At 48.9% G+C, this 25,017-nt stretch overlaps 1 protein-coding gene across 5 annotated transcripts; it reads left to right on the top strand.

Moving 5' to 3' along the window:
• Nucleotides 1–862: 862 nt before the first annotated feature.
• Nucleotides 863–24,800, top strand: Slc13a5 (solute carrier family 13 member 5). Of its 5 annotated transcripts, XM_027426833.2 has the most exons (13): nucleotides 863–957; nucleotides 1,297–1,417; nucleotides 6,036–6,164; nucleotides 6,434–6,570; nucleotides 8,661–8,848; nucleotides 9,804–9,972; nucleotides 11,455–11,577; nucleotides 16,088–16,306; nucleotides 17,101–17,201; nucleotides 18,351–18,469; nucleotides 20,510–20,671; nucleotides 23,121–23,258; nucleotides 24,669–24,800. In XM_027426833.2, the coding sequence occupies exons 1-13, from the start codon at nucleotides 863–865 to the stop codon at nucleotides 24,798–24,800; spliced, it is 1,833 nt and encodes a 610-aa protein (XP_027282634.2). The 5 variants fall into 5 exon arrangements, with proteins under 5 accessions (XP_027282634.2, XP_035304130.1, XP_035304131.1 ...); XM_035448239.1 differs by lacking the exon at nucleotides 863–957 and having other exon boundaries at nucleotides 1,316–1,417; nucleotides 8,712–8,848; XM_035448240.1 differs by lacking the exons at nucleotides 863–957; nucleotides 6,036–6,164 and having other exon boundaries at nucleotides 1,316–1,417.
• The last annotated feature ends 217 nt before the right edge of the window (nucleotides 24,801–25,017 follow it).

The following is a 25,017-nucleotide window of genomic DNA, read 5'->3' as shown; positions in this document are numbered from 1 at the left end:
TGAGAGGAGAGGCTGGGACTTCTCATATAATGCCTAGTGACTGCATATAAGTTATTCTTCAGTTCACCTCCAGGTTGCTTGCAACACCTAACACAAAGTAAATGCTGTGGTGATTGCTGGTCACTGCATGGTTTAGAGTATACTGATGGTTTCCACGTTTATAACAGGAGCCGCCATCCTAGTCCTAAACATTCTAACCATGTCAGCAACGAAGTAGTATTTGGATCGGTGGTGAGAGCTGACTGTACGGGAATCTGGACTTAGCCATGTGTTGTGAAACGTCTAACAAGCAGCCTGTGGTGTATGGGTAAGACTTCCCCAAAGAAGCTGACGATGAGAGGCTGGCAGAAGAGAAGAGAGGAAGAAGTCACCGAGGTGCTGATGCCTTTGCATCCTCCTGTCTTGGTGCCCCAAACAGGACTTAGCACAGTAGGTACTAAGCATACCTCTATTGAGGGCAGGATGAATGAATGAATGAATGAATGAATGAATGAATGAACGAACCCCCTTCTCACAATTGGCAGGGTTATGTCCCCTCTACCCCATCTCCCTCCATAAAATGAGACTATCGAGGTATTCCTCACGTGAGCAGCTGCTGGCGCCTGGAGCTGAGAACGCTGCTCACGCGCGTCCGCTGGAGGGCGAAAGTCGTTCGGACTGCGAGGACAGTGACCGCCTTCCTTAGCGGTCCCTGTAGAGCGCCCAGGGTGCGCTGGGTGGGAGAGGGCACGAGGAGTGAAATGGGTTCTGTGTCCAGAGTAGGGCTAACGCAAGGGGGAAGCCAGAGGATCCTGGGGGTGAGGGGACCGCGGTGGCGCAGGGCTCAGCCACCGCCTCTAAGAGACACCTTTCCGTGATCGGGATGAGAAGGAGAGAGCTTTGGAGAGAGAAGCCTGAGAAACCTACAGGCCGGTGGAGCTTTTCATCTGGGACCCTTCAGAGCCCAGAAGAGAGCAGGTGCGGGAACAGAAGGGGTTCTCACGCTAAAGCTGGCAGGATGACCTGCACACCCTACGTAGTGTCGGCGTCCAGAGCAGCGCCCACGGGCTTGGCGAGCGGTGAGGTGCCAGGGTCCCAGTCCCTCCACAGAGGGCTGGTGCCAAACACCGGAATCTGCAGACGCCTCTCTCCGCCGCGGGGTGGCAGAGTCCCGGGACAGACCCCGAGGGGTGGCTCCCCCCGGGAGGCCCCGCCATGAGGGGCGGAGTTGTAGCCGCCCCCAATCCGGTGGGACCGCGCGGCCCCCTTTTAAGCTCGCGGAGCTTCCAGCTGCCTCTCAATCTTCTCTCCCGCCAGTCTGCCTCCCTTCCGCGCGATGGCCTCGGTGAAGACTTATTTGACCAAGTTCAAGTCCTTCATGATTTTGTTCCTCTCCCCGATCCTGCTGCTTCCACTCATCATTCTGGTGCCTAACAAGGTCAGTTGCGTGTCTGGGCAGCCCGGCAGAACCCGGGTGCCCAGTGCAATAACGGGCACGGAACCCGGTAATGCTGAGCTGGAACGCGCAGATTCCCTCGCGGGGACAAGTATGGGGGTGCGTGCTCAGATGCTCCAGGCTCCAGATGGGAGGTGACCTGCAAAGAATCCCAGGGACGCGGAGACCTTAAGGTGAACACGTCCTAGAGTGCACCGATTTCAGGGCTCAAGAACCTTTCGGGAAAACACGGAGACCCGGACGTTAGGACAGATCTAAACCACACAGAGCCCGCCACAGGCTTAGCCTCTGACTCAGAATCTCCCCCCAGAATGCACAACCAGAGCTATGCCACTCAAAGATGCTGCTGGAGGCAGCAGGGATTCTGAGGGCTGCGCTCTCCCGCTGTGTTTTTTCTCTAGGGAATAGACATTCCCCAGCTGTAGACGTCTTCAGTCAGGGACCTACAGGAAAAGAGCATCACCTGTGTGGATCTCTGTCTCTGCCACATTATGGCCCTGAATTTTGAGGCTCAGTTTCCCCATCCATGATCTATATTTCTTTCCAGTTCTGAAACCAAAGAAACCACTCCTGAGTCCAAATCCTGCTGCAGCCTGAAAGGCAGGTCGGCCTTGGTCTCCACTGCCCACTGCCTGCTGTGGCTGTGGCAGGAGGCGGGACACGTTCCCAGAGCTCACGCCTTGGGTGGCATGGCCCTGGGTTGCAGGGAAGCTACGTCCCCATGCTCTGGCCTCCTAATGCTCCTGGGAGGAAGGGAGAGAATGAATGGTCTTGGCTGCAGGGCCCAGGAGGGGCGGGAGTCCTGGCCAGGCTCTCTTGGGTTGTGTGCAGCCAGTTTGGCGAGGCCAGAGCTCTTTGAAGCCTTTTGTGGCTGCTGGCTGCTCCTTCCTCCATTCCCTCTTTCAGTCCTTTCACTCTCAGCCCAGACAGGAAACCTTGCTCGATCCTGCTTCCCCTTCACAGGCAGGTTTGGGCAACAGTGGGACTCTTCAGGGAATGTTTTGAGAGGAGAGGCGTGCACTCCGGTGCATGGGGTCTATTCACTTTACATTGTGCCTTTCACCAAGACGCTGTGCTCTCTGGGTCTAGGTGCTTTGATGGGTACAATGGGGTGACTGGATTCAGACACTTTAAATCTTTGAGAGTAAAAGGGGATCATTTGGTTCCTAGAATGGGGGAAGGGAATGTGTTGAGCAGAGGCCCCAATGGGCCGAGGATAGCAGGTCAACTGTGATGACTTTTTAGTTGCCACACTGTTAGTGAGCATCCACAGAGATTTGGGACTGTTCTTGTCTGTGGGAGGCGGCCAGGCTAGAAAGCTGTGATTTTAGCTCTGCCTGGAGAGGGGGTGATGTTCCCTGGAATAATTATAGTTGCTTGGTTGACCTTCCTGATAGAGGACAGTATAACTAGGATCCCACTTTATTCCTGGCGCATGCATGTGGTGGGGGAGAGTGAGAGAGAAAGGAGAGAGAGGAGAGAGAATAAATTACAGTGAGCCAGGTTCCCAGCTCGGGTGTATGTGTAAATGCCCTGGGAATGAAGACTGGGAGACTGGGAAGACAGTGAAGGCTCTTCTAAAAGCTCTCTCCCTGTGCCTTCCTTCCAACTGGATTAGGTACTGGGAGCCCAGGCCCCTGGCTTCCTGTTTTCTTCCTTTCTACCACTGTTTTGACCACCACCAATGAGCACCCTGTCCCCACTCACCATGCCACCCTCATTTTGCAAGAAAACCTGGAGATACACAACACTCACAGGACAGAAAGTCAGTGGACCCTGGGGGCAGCCTGAGCACCGTTGTCCCAACCAGCTGATGGCTCCCAGAACAAGCTGCCCTCTGTGGCTCATGGCCCCTCTCCGTGCACTCTTCTTCCTTCTCTTCCACCTTGCTTGCTTCTGGGCCTCCTCTCTGAATCACTTTTCCTACTCTTTCTCTAAGTCCACCCATGCTTTTAAAACTCATTTTAATAAAAGCAGTGACAAGTTTAATCACTTATTTTGTTCAACTTGTATGAAATTCTTATTTTCGAAAGTATAAAGTATCAAGTATAAAGTAAAATAAGGTGCCCTTATTGCTAATGTCTGGATGGACAGCTTTTCAGATACCAATCAACTGAGCTCTTGACATACACACACACACACACACACACACACACACACACACACACACACGGAGCACACACACACACACACACACACACACACACGGAGTGAAGGGAGAGTTTTGCCTACTTCAGTTTCATGCAATGTGTAATGAGCCATGAATGTAAGGGCATTTTACTCAACACTGGACTACAATCATAGCACAATCAGATTATAGTACATAATGATGTCATAGCCACATCACTTTGCCTTAGTTGCCCCATGTCACCTAGGGGCACATGGATTGGAGCATGCCCCTTGCTGACTGATGTGTAGATACTATCAGGTGAACACTCGGGCCTGTCTGATTCCATTGTGCATGGGTGCCTCCTGACGCCCTCGGTGAGCTAGGCTTTGTGTTGAGTGTGGCTTTTAAACCCCACTAGCCACCTCAGCTTCTGTTGCTTTTCCAGAACCCTTCTCAGTGGCAGGGAAGTGCAGTACATTTACTTAGAATTCATCATTGTCTCCAAGGTTGCCACTTTCTCCCTAGGTGTGTGTGTGTGTGTGTGTGTGTGTGTGTGTGTGTGTGTGTGTGTGTGTATGCATGTGTGTGCTTGTGCATTTGGAGGTCAGAGATCAACATCAGATGCTGTTTCCTCAGTTGCTGTCCATTTTGTTTCTTGAGACAGGATCCTTAGTGGCCTGGATCTGGCCATACAGGCTGGGCTGGCCTGTCTCCACATTCTGAGTGCTGGTACATGTGTGTGACACACCTGATGTTCTCATTTGTTCTAGGAATCAACTTCAGGTCTCCATGCTTACATGGTCAGCACTTTCCTGTCTGAGCTCTCTCTCCTGAAACCCGCCCCTAGACTTTTCCAACATCCCTTTCCTACTCTGCACTCTCCGAGGACACAGCGCAAGTCTGGATTAGGGAGGGTTGAGTGTATTGATTGATTATTCAGGGCTGAGACATCTCCTGGACTTCCTGCTAGTGGGTGGTGATGAGGCAGTTAACTTTGTGTTCCATCCCCTTGGAGAGTCAGTGAAAACAGTCACAGGACATCTACAATCAGAGTTCAGAGAATAAAGGCTACTAAGGCTTTCAAACATTCCGTAATTTACAGATAAGGTTGGGAAATGAACCTAAAGAGGAACCAAGATTGGGAAGAAGGGAGGAGACTTGTGAGTGCCATTGTTAAGAATTGCTATACCATGACGACATAGACTGGCTTTCAGCATTATTACTTAAAGTTTCTCTACAACATACCTTTTTATAACCCATGCCCAGAAGGAACGTCCTCTACCACCCATCCCTGGAGCTCACCCATGGCTTTCAACAAGTATCAATCCTATAGGAGAGGAAGGGAAGGCTCCCCTTTGCTCTCTGACCATAGACTGATAAATGAGGAGAGAAGATCTACAGATTCATGACTCACAGGAATTGAGTCCCTCCCCACAAGCCTGTGGTGCCCCAAAGCTCACATACCCTGTTCCAAAGGACTGTAGGAGGTTTTGGAGACTACTAAATGATTTCTAGGTTAATCCAGTTAGTTTAAAGAAATAAATAGTTGCCAGGGACGAAGTCCATTGGGTCCCATAGAATAGACAATGAAATAGTGCCTCAATTGGAGGGCATTGGAATGTGACAAGTGTTTGCAAGGTATGTTGACAGACTTTGTTTGCATTTTTGGGTTTTATGTGATTAGTAGCTTTTTGTTGTTATTGTTTAGAGTCTTGCTTTGTAGTCCAAGCTGTCCTGTAGCTCACTACATAGGCCAAGCTGATCTCGGCTCTACAAAGGTCCTCCTAGATGCTGGGATTACAGACATGCACCACCATGCCCTACTCAAATTTCAGCTGCCTTACTGCCTTGGGAGTTTAGTTAATGAAGACCCAGAGAAGGGATCAGGAACTATTGTTTCTTATTTGTAGGACTCGACTTAAGCAGACACACAGCTTCAGAGCTCTTCCAGAATCCATTATCTTCTACCTTCCTTCCATTCAAAATAATCAGCATTTCAGGGTACTAAGTTATGGGATAACAGTCGCTGAAGTCCTTCAATCATCTCTCCTGCCCAGAGCAGGAAATGTATAGATTATGGAGCTAGCTTTCTGTCATCACGACTAGAAAGAATGCTACTGCTGTCTTTTGCGTGGAGGACAAGGATGATGCTAAACATCCCATTGTTTAGAGAACAGTCCCCACAACAAGGACCTGTCCCTACCTCAGATATCAGTGCATGGGATTGGGAAGCACAACTTCAGTCCACAGGGAGGTATCCTGGGCTGTTTATGGGGTGCAATCTCTCTTTGAAAACATTTGTTTATTGTGGTGCTAGGACTACACAGCAGGAAAGAGGGAGGCAGGGAAAGGTTGGACTTGGAGACAACCTGACTCTGTCCTGAGCCTTGGAGAGCCACACTGCCCAGGAGCAGGACATAGGCTTCTCCACCACACATGCAACTGGGATGCAGAAGTGAAGCTGTCCAGTCCTCAGAACTGTCTCTTCAGATTGTCAGGTGTGCCTATGTCGTCATCCTCATGGCCATCTACTGGTGCACAGATGTCATCCCAGTGGCGGTCACCTCCCTCTTGCCTGTCTTGCTCTTCCCACTTTTCAAGATACTGGACTCCAAGGAGGTGAGTAAGCTGAACAAGGGCTGGTGGCTTCTGGTCCTCCCATGTATTCTCCTCTTTTCTGAGCCCCTCTGAGCTTCCAAGGCCTAGGGATAGCGTCAGAAGTCCAGTAGCAGATCCCTCGAGGACAAGTATAGAGACAGATCACTCCAAGCTGCCTTTGAAATTGGTATCTGGCTTGTTAGCTGTCTAGAGGACTTTGGTAACAACCTTGGACCTAAGTAGTACATGATTGGGGATTGCCCTGATGGGGCATCCCCGCCACCCTGCAGGTGTGTATCCAGTACATGAAGGACACCAACATGCTGTTCCTGGGCAGCCTCATTGTGGCCGTGGCTGTGGAGCGCTGGCAACTGCACAAGAGAATTGCCCTAAGAATGCTGCTCTACGTGGGGACCAAGCCCTCCATGTGAGTACACCTTCTTTCTCTAGCCACATGGCTCTACAGGGGCCCCTGGAGAGTGGAGTGTGACACGGCAGGACATCCAAGAGGAGGGCAGAGGGCTGGCCTCTGGGTGGATCTTTGGGATTCAGGAGAGGAGAGGCTCTGTAAGACAGTGGGAATCTTCTAGATGTACGTGGAAAGTTAATCTACCTTCATGTGGAGCTGCTGTGCCATACTCTGGGTCTTGCTAAGGCAAATTTCCCTGCTAGATGGGAGTCTCTTAGAACCGCAGCTGAGTTTGAGGTCTCATTCTGGCCCGACAGCCAGCAGCAGTGTTTATGAGATGAGGGGTGACAGGGAATCATGTCTGTGACCAAATTCTTAAAAGTAACAACTTCAATGAAGGAAGATTATTTCAGCTTTTAGCTTTGGATGGTGACCAGTCTGCAGTTGATGGGTTTTACATATCTGAGCAGAATATCATGATGGCAGAAGTATGTGGTAGCAGAAATTCACCTACATCAGACAGGAAGCAAGAGAGGGAGCCAGGAGCCAGAGGTGATGGCAAGATACACCACCAAAGACAAGCCCCAATGACATGCTTCTTCCAACTAGGCCCCACCTCTTTTTTATTATTTGAGAACCTCGTATGCGCATATAGGGTGTTTTTTTTTTATCAAATCCACCTCATCCTCCCCACCCCCAATTCTTCTGCTACCCACCATATGCCCTGTAGTGTTGTGCTGACACAAACGATATGAGAGTAACCAACCACTTTCTGACTAGACTTAAGGACTTCTCCAAAAGATGGAATTCATGTCTGTGCCACTAACTGGGCTCCAACCACGTGGCTGGGTAGGTCATAGGCTCCACTTCTTGTATTTTACCATCTCTCAATACTGCTGTCACATTATAAATCCATTGAGGGTTTAATCTACTCATTATGCCGGAGCCCTCATGATCTCATTGTCTGTCCTTCACAGTTACACTTGGAAGTATACTTTTGTTTGTTTTTGTTTTGTTTTTTTCAACTTTTAAAATTTGAATTAGAAATAGGATTGATTTACATGATAATCCCAGTTCCCTTCTCCCACCCGTCCTCCCCTACCCCTCCCTCCCTCCCCCGCCAACTAAAACCCTATCCATCACATATCCTTTCTGCTCCCCCTGGATGATGAGGCCTTCCATAGGGTGTCATCAGAGTCTATTGTATCCTTTGGGATAGGGCCTAGGCCTACCCCCGTGTGTCTTGGCTCAGAGAGTATTCCTCTATGTGGAATGGGATCCCAAAGTCCACACCTATGCTAGGGATAAGTACTGAACTGCTACAGGAGGTCCCGTAGATTTCCGTGGTTTCCTCACAGAAACCCATGTTCCTGGGGTCTGGATAAGTCCCATGCTGGTATCCCAGCTATCAGTCTGGGGATCAAGAGCTCCCCAATGTTCAGGTCAGCTGTTTCTGTGGGTTTCACCAGCCTGGTCTGGACCCCTGTGCTCTTCAGTCGTCCTTCTCTGAATCTGGGTTTCAGTTCAGTTTGGTGATTAGTTGTGGGTGTCTGCTTCTACTTCCACCAGCTGCTGGATGAAGGCTATAGGATGGCATATAAGTTAGTCATCAATCTCATTATCAGGGGAGGGCATTTAAGGTAGCCTCTCCTCTGTTGCTTAGATTGTTAGCTGGTGTCATCTTTGTAGATCTCCAGACATTTCCCTAGTGCCTGATTTCTCTGTAAACCAAAAATGTCTCCCTCTATTATGATATCTCCATTCTTGTTATCATCTATTTATCCCCTGACTCAACCTTTCTGCTCCCTCATGTCCTCTGCATCCCTCCTCTTCTCTCCTTCTCATTCTCCTAGCTCCCTCCCCCAGAAGTGTACTTTTTGACTAGGCATCCAGCCAAGTTGACAATGAAAATGAACTGTCACAGGGAGGGAGGAGGGCGGGGAAGAAGGGCAAGGGAGAGAAGAGAGCCGCTCAAACTGCCACCCCGTGTTGGAACACCTGGTCTTGAGCTGTCAGGAAGGGGGTGGCTCTAGGTCCTAACTGTGCCCTGGGATGTGGTGGGTAGGGCACGAGGGACTCTGGATTTCCACCCTGCCCTTTCTCTATAGGTTGATGCTGGGCTTTATGTTCATCACGGCCTTCTTGTCCATGTGGATCAGCAATACTGCCACCACAGCCATGATGATACCCATTGTGGAGGCTATGCTGCAGCAAATGGTAGCCACCAATGCAGCTGTGGATGTCTGCCAGGGGACACTGGAGCTGTCAGACAAGAACAAGGCCGGCGAGTTTCCAGGTACACACTGGCTTAGGTATTGCAGCCATGGCCGGAATTCCCTGCAGTTGCCAGATGCTATGGTTACCTCCTTCCTCCTGGTCTTCCTATGCCATTCCTTAAACATACACAGAGGGGGGAAAAACCAGAGAAATAGTTTTGTTATTAATATTTGGGTTTTGGTTATCACACAAAAGACAGATCCTTTACTTAAGCTTAGAATGTTACATGATTTAGCCAGAGGTCATAACTAGCCCCACGATAAAAAGCACTGAGTATTCATTTGACAATTCATTTATGCATCTTTGAGCAGCTGACGGATGCTCCTCACCCTCGCTACTCTTATTTTCTTTGGGGCTGCCTTCTTGGCTCTCCTTGAGCAGGTCACCCCTTTGTCTACTCCCTCAGGTCTTGGGGTTTGCTTCTCTATTCTTCCCCAGGATTCTGCATGGAAAGAACTCAGGAACTATGGTTACTGCTTGGTGTCTAGGTCCTGGGTGAGGTTCTGGCAACATGGGAAGTGAGCATGCACACTCTGACCTCTGACTCTTGTGGAGCCCAGTGGGGTGACCTAAGTGGGCACTCTCATCCAAATCATCTACTTCAGGAGAAGAAGCCGTAGGCAGGCTGGACAGCATGGCAGCTCAGAGAAGGAGGGCTTCACTAGGAGGAGAGGCATCTGAGCTAGACTGAGACACCCTGGGATTCAGGGAGTGGCTTGAGCAATAAACAGGAAGGACCCAGGAAATAGGAATATCTGCCTTACATTTCTGGGCTTGGCAGGTACACGGGAAGCCATGTGAAGGGATCATGGGAAGGCAGATGGGGCTTGACTGAGGTTTGCGGCTGGAGCTGAGGAATGTGTGTGTACTGGGCCAGGTGTGTGCCTGACCTCATGTTAGTAGCAGAGTACAGAGCTCTGAATGGCTGGGTGGCCTCACAACTGACATGGCTAACAGCTCCGTGTCCACCCTAGGAAACCAGGTGATATTTGAGGACCTCGCTGCGCAGAAGCATGAGGATGAAGACACAAAGAACATGTACAAGGCTATGAACCTATGTGTGTGCTATGCAGCCAGCATTGGGGGTACGGCCACCTTGACCGGGACGGGACCCAACGTGGTGCTCCTGGGCCAGATGCAGGAGTGAGTCATGACTGTGCCTTCAGGAGACATCACCATGGGTTTCTGGGGCTGGAGGTGCTGACTCGGCTCTCTTCTCCTCCTGTCTTGGCCCTGAAGCCATCAGTGTAGTAGGGTGGGAAGATGAACCCATATATAGTCTCTGTGTCCCAGCATTCTTGTACCCACTAAGAGTCCTCCCAGAGACTGGGAGACCTGACATCCTGAAGCTCATGGACAAGGCTGCTTTCTTCCATGGGCCAAGTCCAACTTCTTTCAATGTTCAGGGCTTCTATCTCAGACAGGGAATGAAGCCTGGATTCAGCACTAACATCATAGGAAATGACAGTGGGTTGAATTCACAGAAAATGGACATCTCTAAAAGAGCCCCTCTTAGCTCACTAGCATTGACTGATAATGGCCAGGGTCCTGTTATATTCAGGGTCTACAGATGGCACAGAGAGTTGGTGTTGGACCACCGATTGCCTTGCAGTCTCCTTCACTATAATTCCATTAATTGAGTATCCCCAAGGCCTTGGGTGCACTACGAGGGCAATCTAGAAATGCCCATCTTTGACTGCAAAGGGACACAGGCTGTGAGGATCCCATGTGTGGGCTCTGTCTTGTGCTGGGTGGGCTTGGAATATGATGGAGTGAAGAGAAGTCTGGGACCCATCATAGGCTTTTCATGATCTGCTGGGAGTGTCAGCTACAGGGATCTTCAAGCAGCCTGGCAAGTAAATGTGTTAATTGAAGTACGTACAAATGGTAAGAAACAAAAAGGAGGCAGTGCCTCTTTTGTTTAGACAAGAGTTCTAGACATGGGTGAGGAGAGCATCTGGAACTGGAGCTGGGAGGTACAAAGGAGAGAGTGACAGACAGAGCAGTAGCTGGCCTTTTGGGTCAAAAACTTGAGATTTAGTGACTAGGGTCTTTTGATCCTGAAAGTGTTTTCTACGCTCACAACCTTAGGACTTTCCCTTAAATTCCACTGAAACAAACAAACAAACAAACAAACAAATAAACAAACAAAAAACAGCCTGCCTGGCTGATTGGGGGAGGTTCTGTGTGGGATTTGATGCCCTTGAGCTAAACAGGCCAAGGAGGCAGAGTCTGGTTTGGGAGGAAGGCAGGGCTTGGAGAACATCTTCCAGTCCACAGAGAAGTCCCCTGCAGAAACACACAGAGTGAGGGTTCAGAGGCATCCATGCACCCCCTTAAGCTGCTGTCCAGATCGTGTGCATGTGTGGCAAAGGTGTGCTTTTCCAGAGGCCTGGGCTGTACTTCCATGATTCAGCAGAAATATCCCTAGCCATTCATTCTTCAGTCTTATCTCTTGCTGAGGCCATATTCTGGGGTCCCCAACAATGATGAATCCTGGTGACTGGACCCCAAACTTATGTGGCCTGCGGTCAGACCCATCCATCTCTCAGGGTTCAGCTGCCTGTCCTGCTCCCCACAGCCTAGCATGGCAGTGGAGGTACAGACCAGTGTTTCTCCTTTCAGATTGTTTCCTGACAGTAAAGACACCATCAATTTTGCATCTTGGTTTGGATTTGCCTTCCCCAACATGGTGCTCATGCTGGTGCTGTCCTGGCTGTGGCTCCAGAGCTTTTACATGAGATCCAAGTAAGTGTGGGCTGCTGTCAGGCTAGCGTCTGATGGTACCAGACCCCTGCACCAAGACCTCAGCTCTGGGCCAATCTACAAAGTTCTTCCATCAGGCACTGTTTCTCCAGCCTGACCTGCTGGCTTGCTCTCCCATTTTCATCATGCCTGGAGGCTTGCTGTACATTTACACGTGTTGTCCCTTCAGCTCAGAGGAAGACTTCCTACCTTCCGTCTGCTCACCTCCCCAGCACTGAAGGCCAGCTCAAGGGCTGTCCCTTTCCCAGCTGTCCCTTTCCTCCACTCCACCTTGGAATAACTCATTTTTTTCTGAGCCACCACTGGGTATATCACAGCACTATGCTTTGACACCCGCCTCATGCTCCAATGCCATGCCCTTCCCCTTGTCTGGGTACTAGGGCCCCTCTGACTACTACATGTCTCCTGGCTCAGGGAGCAAGAGCAGGTGTGGCATCTATGTGGGTTAAGGCAGTTGAAAGAGAAGGCTGTCTCCCCATGCCAAGCCAACACAGCTGGACACATTACCACTTGGTCATGTGGGTCTAGTAGGCCAGATCACAGAAATCCTTTTTACAGTCTGAGTTAGTCAGAGCTTCACCGAATGTCTGTGGTGTTCCCAGAAATGTGCCAGGCCTGGAAAGTTTACCTTCCTATTCCCAGCACACTGTCAAATTCACCCAGAGTCACCTTTGATGCAGCCAGACTTTGGACAGATAGCTTTCCCACTCCACCTCGAGACAGAGTTTCTCTGTGTAGCCGTGTCCATCCTGGAGATCTGCCTGCCTCTGCTGCCCCCAGGACCTGGCTAAATTGCTGTTTTAAAAGACATAAATTTACCAGTGGCACAAAGGTGGCCATGCCACACTGGGAAGGAAGACAGTTAGGAACTACCGGGGAGCTTGAACCCAGAAAAAGATGGGTATCTCTGACCCCAGGGAAGAGACAGGGTAGAGACAGAGACTTCATGGGGGGGGGGAATGGGGCATTTAAAACAATCTGTTTTCTCCTGAAAGAGGAACTATTTCCACAAAAATTACATTTTAAAATTGCTACACTTATTCCCAGCAATTACAACAGTGCTTACTTACTAACACTTGGCAGTGTTCTCCTCCGGCTGCCCACCCTCCCTGTGTCCAGACAATCCACCCCCAACAAAGGGGAAGCAGCAGCTCTCTTCTCTCGAATATACATCAGGACTTAAGTCCTGCTGTCCACTCATATCTGTCCAGTGCTCTGATCCCCAGAAGCCCCTTGAACCTGCTGCATGTTGACATCTGTGTGGCCTCATGAGGGAATAAGAATTAAAGGTGTGGTGGTACAAGCCTGTAATCCCAGTCTTCAGGAGCCTGAGGTAGGAGAATCGTGAGTTCCAGACTAGCCTGGACTACATAGTTAGACCTTGTCTCAAAGATAAAAAACAAACAAACAAACAAAACCGCCCCCTACAGTCCCAGCCCCAGCACAGGGGTTCAGTGGGTAAAGGCACTTGCTGCCAAGCCTGATCGAGGATATGAGTTCTATTCCCCAATACTTACATGATAGGAGAGAACTGATCCTACAAGCTGTCCTCTGTCCTCCATACTTGCATTGTAGCATGTGTACACACACACACACACACACACACACACACACACACACACACACACACACACATAAATGTAATAAACAAAACCCCAAGGGCCAAGGGTGTGGTAGAGCACTTCCATGGTACAAGGCTCTGGATTCCATCATCAGCACTGCCAGAGAAAAGAAGGAAGCAAAGAGAAAGAAAGAGAGACACATTGCATGCCAGACACTATTTTAGGCACTCTCCGTTTATGAACGAATCTTCACAACAACCTGTGAAGTAAGTCCTAGTATAGATATTGCCAATATACAGACTCAACAACTGGAGAGGTTATATGACTTATGCCTCATTGTACTGCACAGAAGTGATTGGAGTCCAGTCAGTCAGATCCAGAGCCTGTGCCAAGGGTTGCTGTCCTAGTGTTAGAAGGACTACCTATGGCCTTAGGTTTCCCTAAAACCCTAAGTTCAAGTATACAGAGGGAGCTGGCTGGGCAGCCAGACTATCAGGGCACCATCAGCCTCCCAGCCAGCAGATGATAGGGACACAATGGCCCTGAAAACTTAGCTGACAACCCAAATATGGTTCCACCCAGCCTTTTACAGCTTCTACTGCCTTTGTGGGCATGAGAAGCCTGAACAGCACTTGTCATGAATATACCAGGACTTCTGGCTGCAGGTAGGAGAGAAGCAGGGCTATCTTCTACCCTACTCCTCCTTGACATGCCACTCCAACTCAGACACCAAGGGCAGCATGGCTCACAGGTAGCCTAATTTCCATTCCAGATCCACAAGGTAGAGAACAAATGGCTCAGCAGAAATGGGAGCTGTTCTCTGTCTTAGGCCACACTCTACCACATGCCAAAACCTGATGATCTCCCCATGCATCTGTGGCTTCCTGGACCAGGTCTGGTGAAGCCAAGAATTACATTTCCCAGCCACAGAACATACCTCTACTGTTCCTTGTATCTTGACCATTCTTAAGATTCTCATCTGAAGATGGGAAGCAGTACCAAGGTCTTTCAGGCAGAAAACCCATTTTGCTCGAGTTTATAGGCAGTCACAGACCTTCACCCAGGACCACTAGGAATGATGTTGGCATATTATAGCTGTCTCACACTCAGGTATCCCAACCAGTCTCAGCTGAAAGTGGGACGAGTGTTTTCTGGGAGTGCTTCCCTTCTGGCACCATGGAGAGGTATGTGTGGACCCAGGGGTCCCTCTCACTCTCTGTGGCTCTGCAGCATATCCAGTTCACTGTGATGCACCATAATGGAGGCCATTCTTTTGCAGAAGGACACTGTGGTCCCTAACCCAACTTCAGGATGGCCACAGGATCCAGTGGCCACCAGATGAAATGAGCCCAGGGAAGGTACTCAGTTAAACTGAACACAAGGGTCAGGAGGTTTAGCATCACCACTGTGGGGGCAGCATCAGAAGACTAAACATTCAACACAGCCCCAGAGTCTGTGAATCAGGAACTTTCCATCAGCACCAGCTAGGCCCAGGCTTCTCAATGCCTGTCCCATGTTAAGCAACTAAAAACACCAAGGCTACCCCTTCTCCTGGAATGCAGGAGTCCCCAGAACAGCTCTGAAGTCTCTCGGATGGCAGGAAGTGGCAGGCCCATGCTTGAAAGAGCATAGACTGGAGCCAGTGATGGCAGAGAGGTCCCTACCAGTGACAACAGAGCTATCTCCACACTAGAGGGTCTTAGGAAGGAGGCCTTCCACAGTTCAGCATGGAGGTCCCAGCTGCTTCTGAAGGCACAGGAGTCTCCCTGCTGCCTTAAGTTCTGATGACCTAGTGTCCTTTGAGAGGCAACCATACCACTGACATTGCCTTGAAGGTGGTTCACATCTAGCATGGCTGTGGGAACCAGACACTTTTTGTCAGCCCAGCCCTCCTGTGAATTTTGTGCTGGACCTGAAAGGGTTCTAAAGGGGAGAGCTCCCCCAGAGACAATGCTCTTGGTCTTGCTCCACTGCTTTGAGGCCAACAGAGGTGGACATATGTGGGACAAATCCCCTGGGAAGAACTTGAGGCCTGCATTTTATCCATTATATTTATCCCAGTTACTCACTCCATGCAACCCAGTCACCTTTCTCCCTAAATCCCCCTCCTTCCTGCCATTTCAAACCAACACCACCCCAGAGGAGGCCATGTTAGCTGCTCTGGCAGGCCCATCTTCCAGTGGAACACCCTGAAGGGACCATCCCAAAGTAGAGTCTAGGCTGGCTTCCTTCCTATCTCAGCCATAGCTGATGCCTGCCCCAAGTCTCCTGAGTCCTTAATCCTACGCTTCTAGGCCCTGGGAATTCAAGAGCCCCAGCCCCTGTCTGGCCAGTTCTGTCAAGTGCCTCTCCTTTCTCCTACCCTCTGGAACCATTAGTGATGGGGGTGAGATCCGAGCTCTGTGGAAGGCAGCTCCAGGCTATGATGGGAAGAGAAAGCTTGGGGATCATGAGAGTCCGGATCCTGTAGGCTCTAGAAGTTCCCCTAGCCTTCTTCCTGGGATCCTGGAGCATAGTCTTCCCTTGGCTAATAGCTACACCAGCTCTGCTGATGAACACCAGCAACATGTTCTATCCTCCCACTCGCCCTTCTAACCTCTCCTTTCCGTCTACTGCTGTCCCTGTGACCTGGCTGAGATGGAGGTACACCCCCTTTGTACCACCTCACTCCCAGCTTTGGAAGTGTTCTTGAGGTTGTTCTCTGGGCCCTCAGCCTCTATCTTTCATCAGTCTGTCCCTAAAACAATCTGGGGGGGGTGGGGGAAGCAGGTGAAAATCAGAAAGAGGGAGGGCTGGACCCGTGCAGGGCCCAGAACAGTCAGGTGTATGTGGTCACGGCATTCTGCTGTGAGTTGGTCAGATTCCTCTATCCCAGTGGCCCCTGAGTCATTCCATCTGCCCTGCTATCTTCTTGTCCATGCGTGGTCTAGATTTAAAAAATCTTGCATCTGCTGCGGCCTGAAGAGAAGGAGCAACGAGAAAGTTATCTACAAGGTGCTGCAGGAGGAATACAAGAAGCTGGGGCCCTTGACCTACGCCGAAATCAATGTGCTCTTATGCTTCGCCCTGCTTATCATCCTATGGTTCTCCCGAGACCCTGGCTTCATGCCTGGCTGGCTGTCCATTGCCTGGATCGATGGAAAAACCAAGTAAGTGGGATCAGAGGAAGGCTTTAGTTAGGATAATGCTGTCTGCATGCCAGCGTTTCTTGGGCGCTGTGTTCTGGAGCTAGGCTTTAAAGGAACATTCTGGGGACTTCATTCATTTCCTATCCATCTTGGTGATAAAACTGCAGGTGCATTTGTTTCTGTGGCTCCGTCATGTCCCACAGAAGGCTGAGCCAAACATGGTTGGTGAGCAGGGTGACCAGAGCCCTGGTGCAGTTTATTGGGCTGGAGTAGGCCCCTTAGAGCTGTGGTTTCTGCCATCTTCCTTTCTTATCTTTCTTCAGAAACTATCTAAGATGCATCAAGGTTACTTGGAAGCTTAGTTGGGAGAGAGTACATGTGGGCTCTCCCCTGGCTTTGATGGGGCATACAAGAAAGCTGAGCAAAGACAGAAGATGTGAGTGAGGAGGTGGCTGGCTGGGGCTGGCTGCTCCATCCTGGTTACCTGGCTTAGCAGCAGTTTGTGAGGCCCAGTGAATCCAGAAGTCTAAAACTCCCGGTTAAGAAATCATGAAGTTCACCCACAGAGCAGTGTAGAATGATTAGGGGGGGGTGTGAAAGTCAGGAGGGGGCGATCACCCAAAGTTGGTGGCCAAGAATTTCAGGGTATTGGTTGTAGCCTCCCACCCACTCCTAACCTTGATTTCGGGACCTCTGGTTTTCATACATAACAGAGCCCGTCCCCTCCTGAAGGAGCATTTAGACTTGGAACTGTGGGTTGGGGCAAATTTGTTGTATGACTATCACTGAGTTCCTACGTGTGCTTCCCTACATAGTTATATCACTGATGCCACAGTGTCCATCTTTGTGTCCATCTTGCTTTTCATTGTACCTTCACAGAAGCCCAAGTTCAACTTCAGCAGCCAGACTGAGGAAGGTAAGGAAGGCCTCTCATGGCTTTACAGCCATCATGATTGGATTCCCGTGGGATGGTCCCTGGGTCTAGAGGGCAGAGAATTCTGTCCTACTGAACATGTCTGGCTACATTACAAAGGCCAGGGAAATGGAGATTTTTAAGATATGTAAATTTTCTTTTTGTATTTAAATACTTTAAATTTTATGTATACATCACAGCAGGCATAGAAAGTGTTTTAAATTCTCCATAATGGTGTCAATATTTTTCTTCCTTCCTGTTTTTATGATATGCATATATACTATAAAATTTGTCATCTAAGCACACACAGCTTGAACTCTGTCTCTTTGTTGTTTTTATTGGCTCTTAATTCTTCAATATTTTGTCATATAGAGGGATCCTGTAGACACCCAGATATAGAATATTTGGGCATTTTTTTCTTTAAAAAATTTTAATATATACCCTCCCTCCTGTGTGTGTGTAAGAGGGGGGGGGGCTCCAGGGTGCATCTGTAGAGGTCAGATAGAGGACAGTTATTGGGAGTTGTCTCGGGCTTGGTGAGATATACCTTTATTGTCCCTATGCCATATGCCATCTCACCATCTCACCAGCCCTGAACATTTCATTATAAGTCAAATATTCTGCATACAGCTTTTTCTTTTTCTTTTCTCTTCTTTTTCTTTTTTCTTTTCTTTTTTTCTTTTTTGGTTTTTCGAGACAGGGTTTCTCTGTGGCTTTGGAGGCTGTCCTGGAACTAGCTCTTGTAGACCAGGCTGGTCTCAAACTCACAGAGATCCACCTGCCTCTGCCTCCCAAGTGCTGGGATTAAAGGCGTGCGCCACCAACGTCCGGCGCTACCAACGCCCGGCCCACAGCTTTTTCTTTGTAGGTGTTTCTTTAGGCAAAATTCCTAGCAGAGATGCCCTTAAATGCTTAATAGTTTTTAAGAATATGACCAAGTGGCTGTTTGAAAAGGTGGTTCTGTCTTACGATGCCCTTAGCCGAGAATATAACCAAATCCTCCCCCAGCAAGAGGTTCCATGATTATCGCAAGTTTTTAGCTACTGTGCAGGTATGCACTGGTATCTCATTATCTTTACTGGCTTGTTTCTTCTGATCACATCTCTTGCTTTCTAATGCATGTATGCACACGTGTGTTCTTTTTCTTCACAGAAAGGAAAACTCCATTCTATCCCCCAGCACTGCTGGATTGGAAGTTCACCCAAGAAAAAGTACCCTGGAGCATAGTGCTGCTCCTGGGGGGAGGATTTGCTATGGCAAAAGGATGTGAGGTACTTGTCCAGCCCTAGGTGGCCCTTGAGTTCTACTAAGAGGTGGCAAATGTCACCATGCACCCCTTCCATCCCTGGGCTGACTGTCTCCACCACAGAACAGCACGGTTCTTTAAGCATGGGACTCTGTGCTGTCATCAAGAGCAGTGTCCTGACTTGGGAAACAGGGAAGCACAAGAGGCTGAGGATGCTGTAGCCTTGATGAATCCTAGGGAAGTGTCTTTTGAGTCTCCCTGAGTATTGTCACCGTGTCTGTTGGGTCCTCTACTTGCTGAACTCCTTGTTGACATGGCATTGGGATTTTGAAACTTTTCTCTAGCTAAGTACTTGGAAGCATAGGAAAATGCAATTTAACTGTCTCCTGAGCAGAAAGGGCTGAGCTAGCTTGGGGCTGCTATCACCCATCCATCTATTCCATCCTCTGTCTCTCTGGCTTGCTCTGATTCCTCTGATGCGCTCTCTGTATTTCTCTGTCCCTCCCTCCCTCCCTCCCTCCCTCCCTCCCTCCTCCCTCCCTCCCTCCCTTCCCCTTCCTTTCCCCTCCCTTCTACCCATCCCATCCCATTCATTTGCCCTTCCTTTCTTCTTTCCTTCCTCCTTATTTTCTTCTTAATTCTTCCTTCCTTCCTTGCCATCCATTCTAACCTTATAAACATCCATTCAATACATCCAGCCATCTTTCCATCTATCTAGGAATGTAACGTAACAGATAGACTTGGTCTGTATTGGGTTTACTGTTTGCTTAGCATCTAAGGCAAAGCCTTGTGCACACATGCATGCTATTTCATTTGTGCTGGGGATCAAGCTCACACAAAACACGGTACCACTGAACCACATCCACAGCCCAATATATAGGCTATATATTTAAATAAGTTGAGTACGTGCTTCAGATGAGCAAACCCACCAGTCTAGTCACCTCTTTCTCTACCATTCCTCCACCTCCATCTGGCATTTTCTTTCACTTATCAAATATTCCTAGTATATTCCTAGTGATAGACCAGGCATAGAAGTTACAGAAGACGTTGAGACATAGTATCTGTTTCTGAAGGCTTCCAGGTCTAGAGACTCTGGTGCATCTACAAGAGCCTTTTGGGACGAAGTGGCAGAAGATCAAAGAGGCACCTGGTTGTGGCAGTGAGGTTGGAGAGGCTGGCAGAAGTCAGAATTCTAAGGGTCTGGTTTCAGGATAGTCGGTGTGGCCTTGATTCTGAAGGCCAAGAGAAACAGCCAAGCATGGCTTGGTTAGATGTACACTTGAGAACAGGCATCCTGAGTCTGGAGTGGCATCTGAGGCCAGCAGAGAACTAGGGGGTTCTCTGCAGTCGTCCTCTAACTCCTCCTCTCAACTTGGCCACTCTCCTTGACACTTGCCACCATTTTGATCTCCAGGATACCCCCTTTCTCCTGTCTTCCCTCTTCCATTGTCCCCCCTCAACCTTCTCTGCTGACTCTTGTTCAGTTCTCCCATAAATGTGATCATTTCCAAGGCTCTGCCATCAGCCTCTTGACTATCTGCTTTTTGCTCTTGTCATCCTATCCCAGAATTCCAAGGCTAAATCCTTAGTGGTCCAGGTTATTCTCCAAAGTCTTGAGAATGTAGAAGTCTAAGGAGAGAAGGTGGATAAGAGTCATCTAGGGTGACTTGTGATGACTGGGTACCAGGAATCAGAAGGTCATGAACCCTCCACTATGACTCCCAGTAGCAGTGGCAGGTAGATCCAGTCACTAGCTAGGGATCCCAGAGAAGCAGATTCCAGACTGAAGAAGAGGAACCTAGATTGTGCCACGTTAAGCCTGATGTGCTCACAGGACATTTGGATAGAATCTTCCAGATAACATCTAGTGTTTGAATCTAGTTAATAGATCAGCCAAGCCACAAGCAAAGATAGAGAAGGATGAATACCGTAGGGATGGATAAGATTTCCTATGTGCAAAAAAGAGAATTGGAAATGGGGTGGGCTGAGCTTCATGGACCCTGGAGGAATTGTAAACCAAGAGCCCTGAAATGATGGTGAAATGATGGTCTTCTGTGCTTCCCAGGCTTCTGGACTTTCTGAGTGGTTGGCGAAACAGATGGAGCCCTTGAGCTCAGTGCAACCTGTTATCATTACCTTGGTCTCGTCCTGTATCGTTGCTATAACCACAGAGTGTACAAGTAATGTGGCTACCACCACCCTGTTCCTGCCTGTCTTTGCCTCCATGGTAAGTAACTTGCTGGAGAAGGGAAGAACATTTCATGGGAAGTTGTGACCCCTTGACCATTTCCTGAGTCAGTAAAATTAGGATCCAAAGCCTCACCATGCTTGAAGACCCAGATATGGCCCTGGCTCTAATGTGGTCTTATGTACACTTGATGACTCTGGTTCTGAAGCCCTCTCTCACTGCTTTGTCCACTCTTCTTGGTATTTCTTCATCACTGCCTAAAGCATCAAGGGTGGACCAGGTGCTCAAACTTTATTGTATCAGATGGTTTGGGAAATGGAGGCAGGATGGTTGCAGGTTCAAGGTGATTCTGTGAGACACTGTCAAAAAGAAAACAAAGACTAGGGCTATAGTTCAGTGGAAAAACACTTGTCTGGCATGTGCAAGGACCTGGATTCAATCCCCAGATATATATATATATATATATATATATATATATATATATATATATATATATATACACCCACACACACCCACACACACACACACCTATCATACCACCGACAACAGCCACACAACTATCATATTCATCACAACTAACTACCTGAGTTATGTTTCAAGATGGTGAGAAGAGGGCATATATCACAGAAAGAAGGCCAGGGGATATGGGACTTGAGAGTGGGATGCTTGGAGGAGAGGGAATGCCTGAAGACTTCCCAGGGAAGAGAGGGGTTGCTGGGATCTGAGACAGAGAATAGAGGCAATAGAGGAAGGGCTGATGAATGTTGGTTCCAAAGCAAGCTGGGAATTTAGGAGGAAGCAAAGCCTGTAGGGAAATCAGCTGTTGTCTGTTAAGTTCCCTCTGTCATCTGTTAAAAGTAGTTTTGACTTCAAGAAATTCAGGAAAAGCCAGATGACCTATGTCCCATCCTAGAGGTGTGCTGAGAGTCCCCAAACCATACATGAACCATAGAGAACCTGAATGAGGAAACCACCAAAGCTTTCCTGGAGAGGAACAGGAAAGGCTGTGGTTAGTCTGAGCTCAGAGACAGACTGACTCACAGAAGCTCTGAGCCTAGTGACAAAGTTGGTAAATTCCCATCCCAGCAGCCGGGGGCATCCAGTTCAAAAAAGCAAATCTGAATGGTTTTTCTTTCTATTCCTAGGGAAGACAGAAGTGTTTAAAATAGCAAGGGAAATGTCTTCTTCACTAAGCAGGCTGCCCACACAAGGAAGCAGAGAAGGAAGAGGTGGAGGAGGAGGAAGAGGGGGAGGAGGAAGAGAAAGGGAGGAGGAAGAAGACAGGCTGAGGAGGACAGGGAGGCAAGGGACCAGGAGTGGGGCAAGGAAGGTCTTCTGATTCTGGGCATGCAGTGGGAGCGCTCCTCTCTTAAGCAAAGGCTCTGGCTTTGCCATCTCCTGTGAACCCTGTGAGCACAGATAGTCCCACCTGGGCAAACACAGGCTTTAACCTAAGGAGGTAGCTGGGCCCTTTGAAAATAAGCTCTTCTATGGGGCTGGAAAGATAGATCAGTGGTTAAGAGCATTGATTGTTCTTCCAGAGGTCCCAGGTTCAGTTCCCAGAACCCACATGGAGGCTCACAACCATCTGTAACTCTAGTCCCAGGGGATCCAACACCCTCTTCCGGCATCCTCAGGCACTGCGCACACACGATGCACAGACATACATTCAGGCAAACACTCATATACACAAAGGAAAAATAAATAAAATCTTCTAGAGGCAAAATTTCAGAGTAAATTGCCTGGAACTATCATTAAAGCCCTTCATGTTCCCGCCTGAACATTCACATGTGGAAAGTGAAAAGCGGTGGGCATTAAACTGAGTGGCACTATTTGCATACACCATTGCAAAGCTGCTGGTCATTGGGCCAGTCTCCTGTGTGCTGATGGTAAATCATTACAGTGAAATCTCTGTAGATGTGTTTGCCCATGGAAATATACCTGATAAAGAGTCCCTTGGATAGATGTTAAAATTGTGTTATTTCTTTATTCACTGAATACATGGCAAATGCCAACTCTGTGCTAGTAGATGTACATTTTAAAATGTGAAATGAAAAAGGTGAGTACTGGGTTCCCAACATGAAGCGGTCCTATGGAAGTACTTGCAGGCGAGAGGGCCTGAATCCAGTTCTTCAGACTGCCTCTGTCTGTGACAAGGCAGGCAGACGGTTCATGGGACATTTTAATATTCAGTGCAGTCTAGAGGAAGTCCAGCATGGCCTCTGGCTCGCAGCTCAAGTGTTGCCCCCTCCCATAACACATATGAACTAAATTGAGGGGCTCCAAAAGGGCTTCCAGGGCAGGTAGCCTCTGAGCTCAGTCTTTTGTGGTCAGTAGTTATCATGTAGAGAAGTATAAAGTTCAGAGGGACTAGCCAGACACAGTTGTGAAGGTTGGAGTGTAACCCAGGCCTCAGGAGATGCTTCTGAAGTATGGCCAGCTTCTGTGTGTCCTGTGCTGTGAGTTGCGGTGTTGTGTGTCTCTCCAGTCTCGTTCCATCGGCATCCATCCGCTGTACGTCATGATTCCCTGTACCATGAGTGCATCACTTGCCTTCATGTTGCCTGTGGCCACCCCGCCTAATGCCATCGTGTTTGCCTATGGACACCTCAAAATTATTGACATGGTAACAGCTCCTTTTACTTGTTCCTGTTGGATGCTATTGGTATAAGGGACTTCCCATTTATGAATGATATTTGGGTTTCAAGAGGATGACATATGGGGCTGGGGAGACAGCTCAGTTGGTAAAGTTGGTAAAAAAACATGAGGACCTGAGTTTGGGTTCTCAGCACCCGCACAAAAAGCCAGGCATGGTGCTGCATGCCTGCAACCCCAGGATTGGGGTGGTGAAAACAGAAGGATTGCAGGGGCTCCTTGGCTAGTCAGTATAGCTGAATCAGTGAGCTTCAGACCCAGCTTCATGAAGCAGAGGGCTGGAGAGATGGCTCAGTGTTTAAGAGCACTCTGTTGTTACAGAGGACCCAGGTCCAGTTCCCAAAACCCACACAGGCTTACAACTGTCTATAGCTCTTCAAGTAGCATACACACACACACATTGTATACACACACACACATACACACACACACACACACACACACACACACACACACACACACACACAAGCATGGGTGAGCACACCTGCGCACACACAAGGAAAGGACAAGGAAAAATAATAGAAGGCCCTTATGTGACCCGAGAGTACCACAGAACACCTAGACCTGTATTTGACATTTTCATTTATGGAGCAGCCTTTCTTATTTATTGAAATGATTTCATATGAGTTCTGTTCCCATGGAAGGTGCTATCTGGAGAAACCTTTGTGGGTCCCAGGGGAAGTCCTGGCTGAACATTTGGAAGGGATGGAGTGGGGACCTCACATGACATCAGAATTCACTAGCAAGAGCCCTGAGGACATTCAGGAGGGGGACAGTAGTCAGAGAGACCTGTGGGGATGCCTGAAGAAGGGATTCAGGGATGACATATCCCGTTTACTTGGGAGTCAGTGATGCCTTGGAAGCCAACAGTCACAGGCAGAGCTTTGCAAGCCAGGTTTGGCTTTCTCACCTCTGGTGGGGGAAGAGTAACTCTGTGGCTCTGGGCTAGGGATGAGTGATTAGGTGACCTGGGGAGCCAGATTAGTCCTACCTTGGGCACTCTGGGGTTCCTCCTGAGTTTTCTTTAAGCACATGGATCCCAGAAACCACACACTGCAAATTTGATTCTGAGCCCCAGCAAAAAGTCCATGCTAGTGCGTTGGAGTGATGGCTCATAACAGTTAGGAAGGCATGCAGCATGGGTGGCAGAGAGAGCTGGAAGGTTACAGGAGTGGTGGGTGCCTCGTATCACCTCTCCAAAGTCACTTCCCAATGCCATAATGGGTATAGAGAACCTACCTGTGCTGATCCTCCCCGGGGATTCCTCCAGCAACAATAACACTTGAATTGCTTTGTCTGGGGATGAGAGGGAACCTGAATACAGGAACACAAGACCCAGACAAGACCTGTGTTGCTGACTGATCCTGTTTTTATTCTGTAGGTAAAATCAGGATTCATAATGAACTTCATTGGAATCGCAAGTGTGTTTTTGTCAGTCAACACCTGGGGACGGTCCATATTTAACTTGGATGTTTTCCCTGACTGGGCTAATATGACAAGTATTAACACTTAGGAAGAGCCCCAAGAGCACAAGCATTGGCCCCCCCACCCTTTTGTGGACTATGAACCTTCTGGCACATCTTGCACAGAACACTGGTGCTCAGACCCCAGTGTGATCCAATGATGCCAACACCCCAAGAAGACCTAGCCAACTAGCCACCTCTTTCTCCAGGCTCAGATTCAGAGATGATAACAGGTGACTGGAAGAAGATAGACTCAGAAGAGGAGCA

The sequence above is a fragment of the Cricetulus griseus genome, chromosome 7 (genome assembly GCF_003668045.3).
Source record: "Cricetulus griseus strain 17A/GY chromosome 7, alternate assembly CriGri-PICRH-1.0, whole genome shotgun sequence".
Lineage (NCBI taxonomy): Eukaryota > Metazoa > Chordata > Mammalia > Rodentia > Cricetidae > Cricetulus > Cricetulus griseus.
Note: the sequence above shows the minus strand (reverse complement) of the source record. Positions and strands in the feature narration are given on the sequence as shown.

Bases quoted from the DNA above. Each gene is read 5' to 3' on its own strand.
- Slc13a5 (XM_027426833.2), top strand. From the start codon at position 863: ATGAGAAGGAGAGAGCTTTGGAGAGAGAAGCCTGAGAAACCTACAGGC. The intron at 8,849-9,803 runs GTACACACTGGC...TGTCCACCCTAG, and splicing joins CAAGGCCGGCGAGTTTCCAG to GAAACCAGGTGATATTTGAG. The intron at 23,259-24,668 runs GTAACAGCTCCT...TTTATTCTGTAG, and splicing joins ACCTCAAAATTATTGACATG to GTAAAATCAGGATTCATAAT.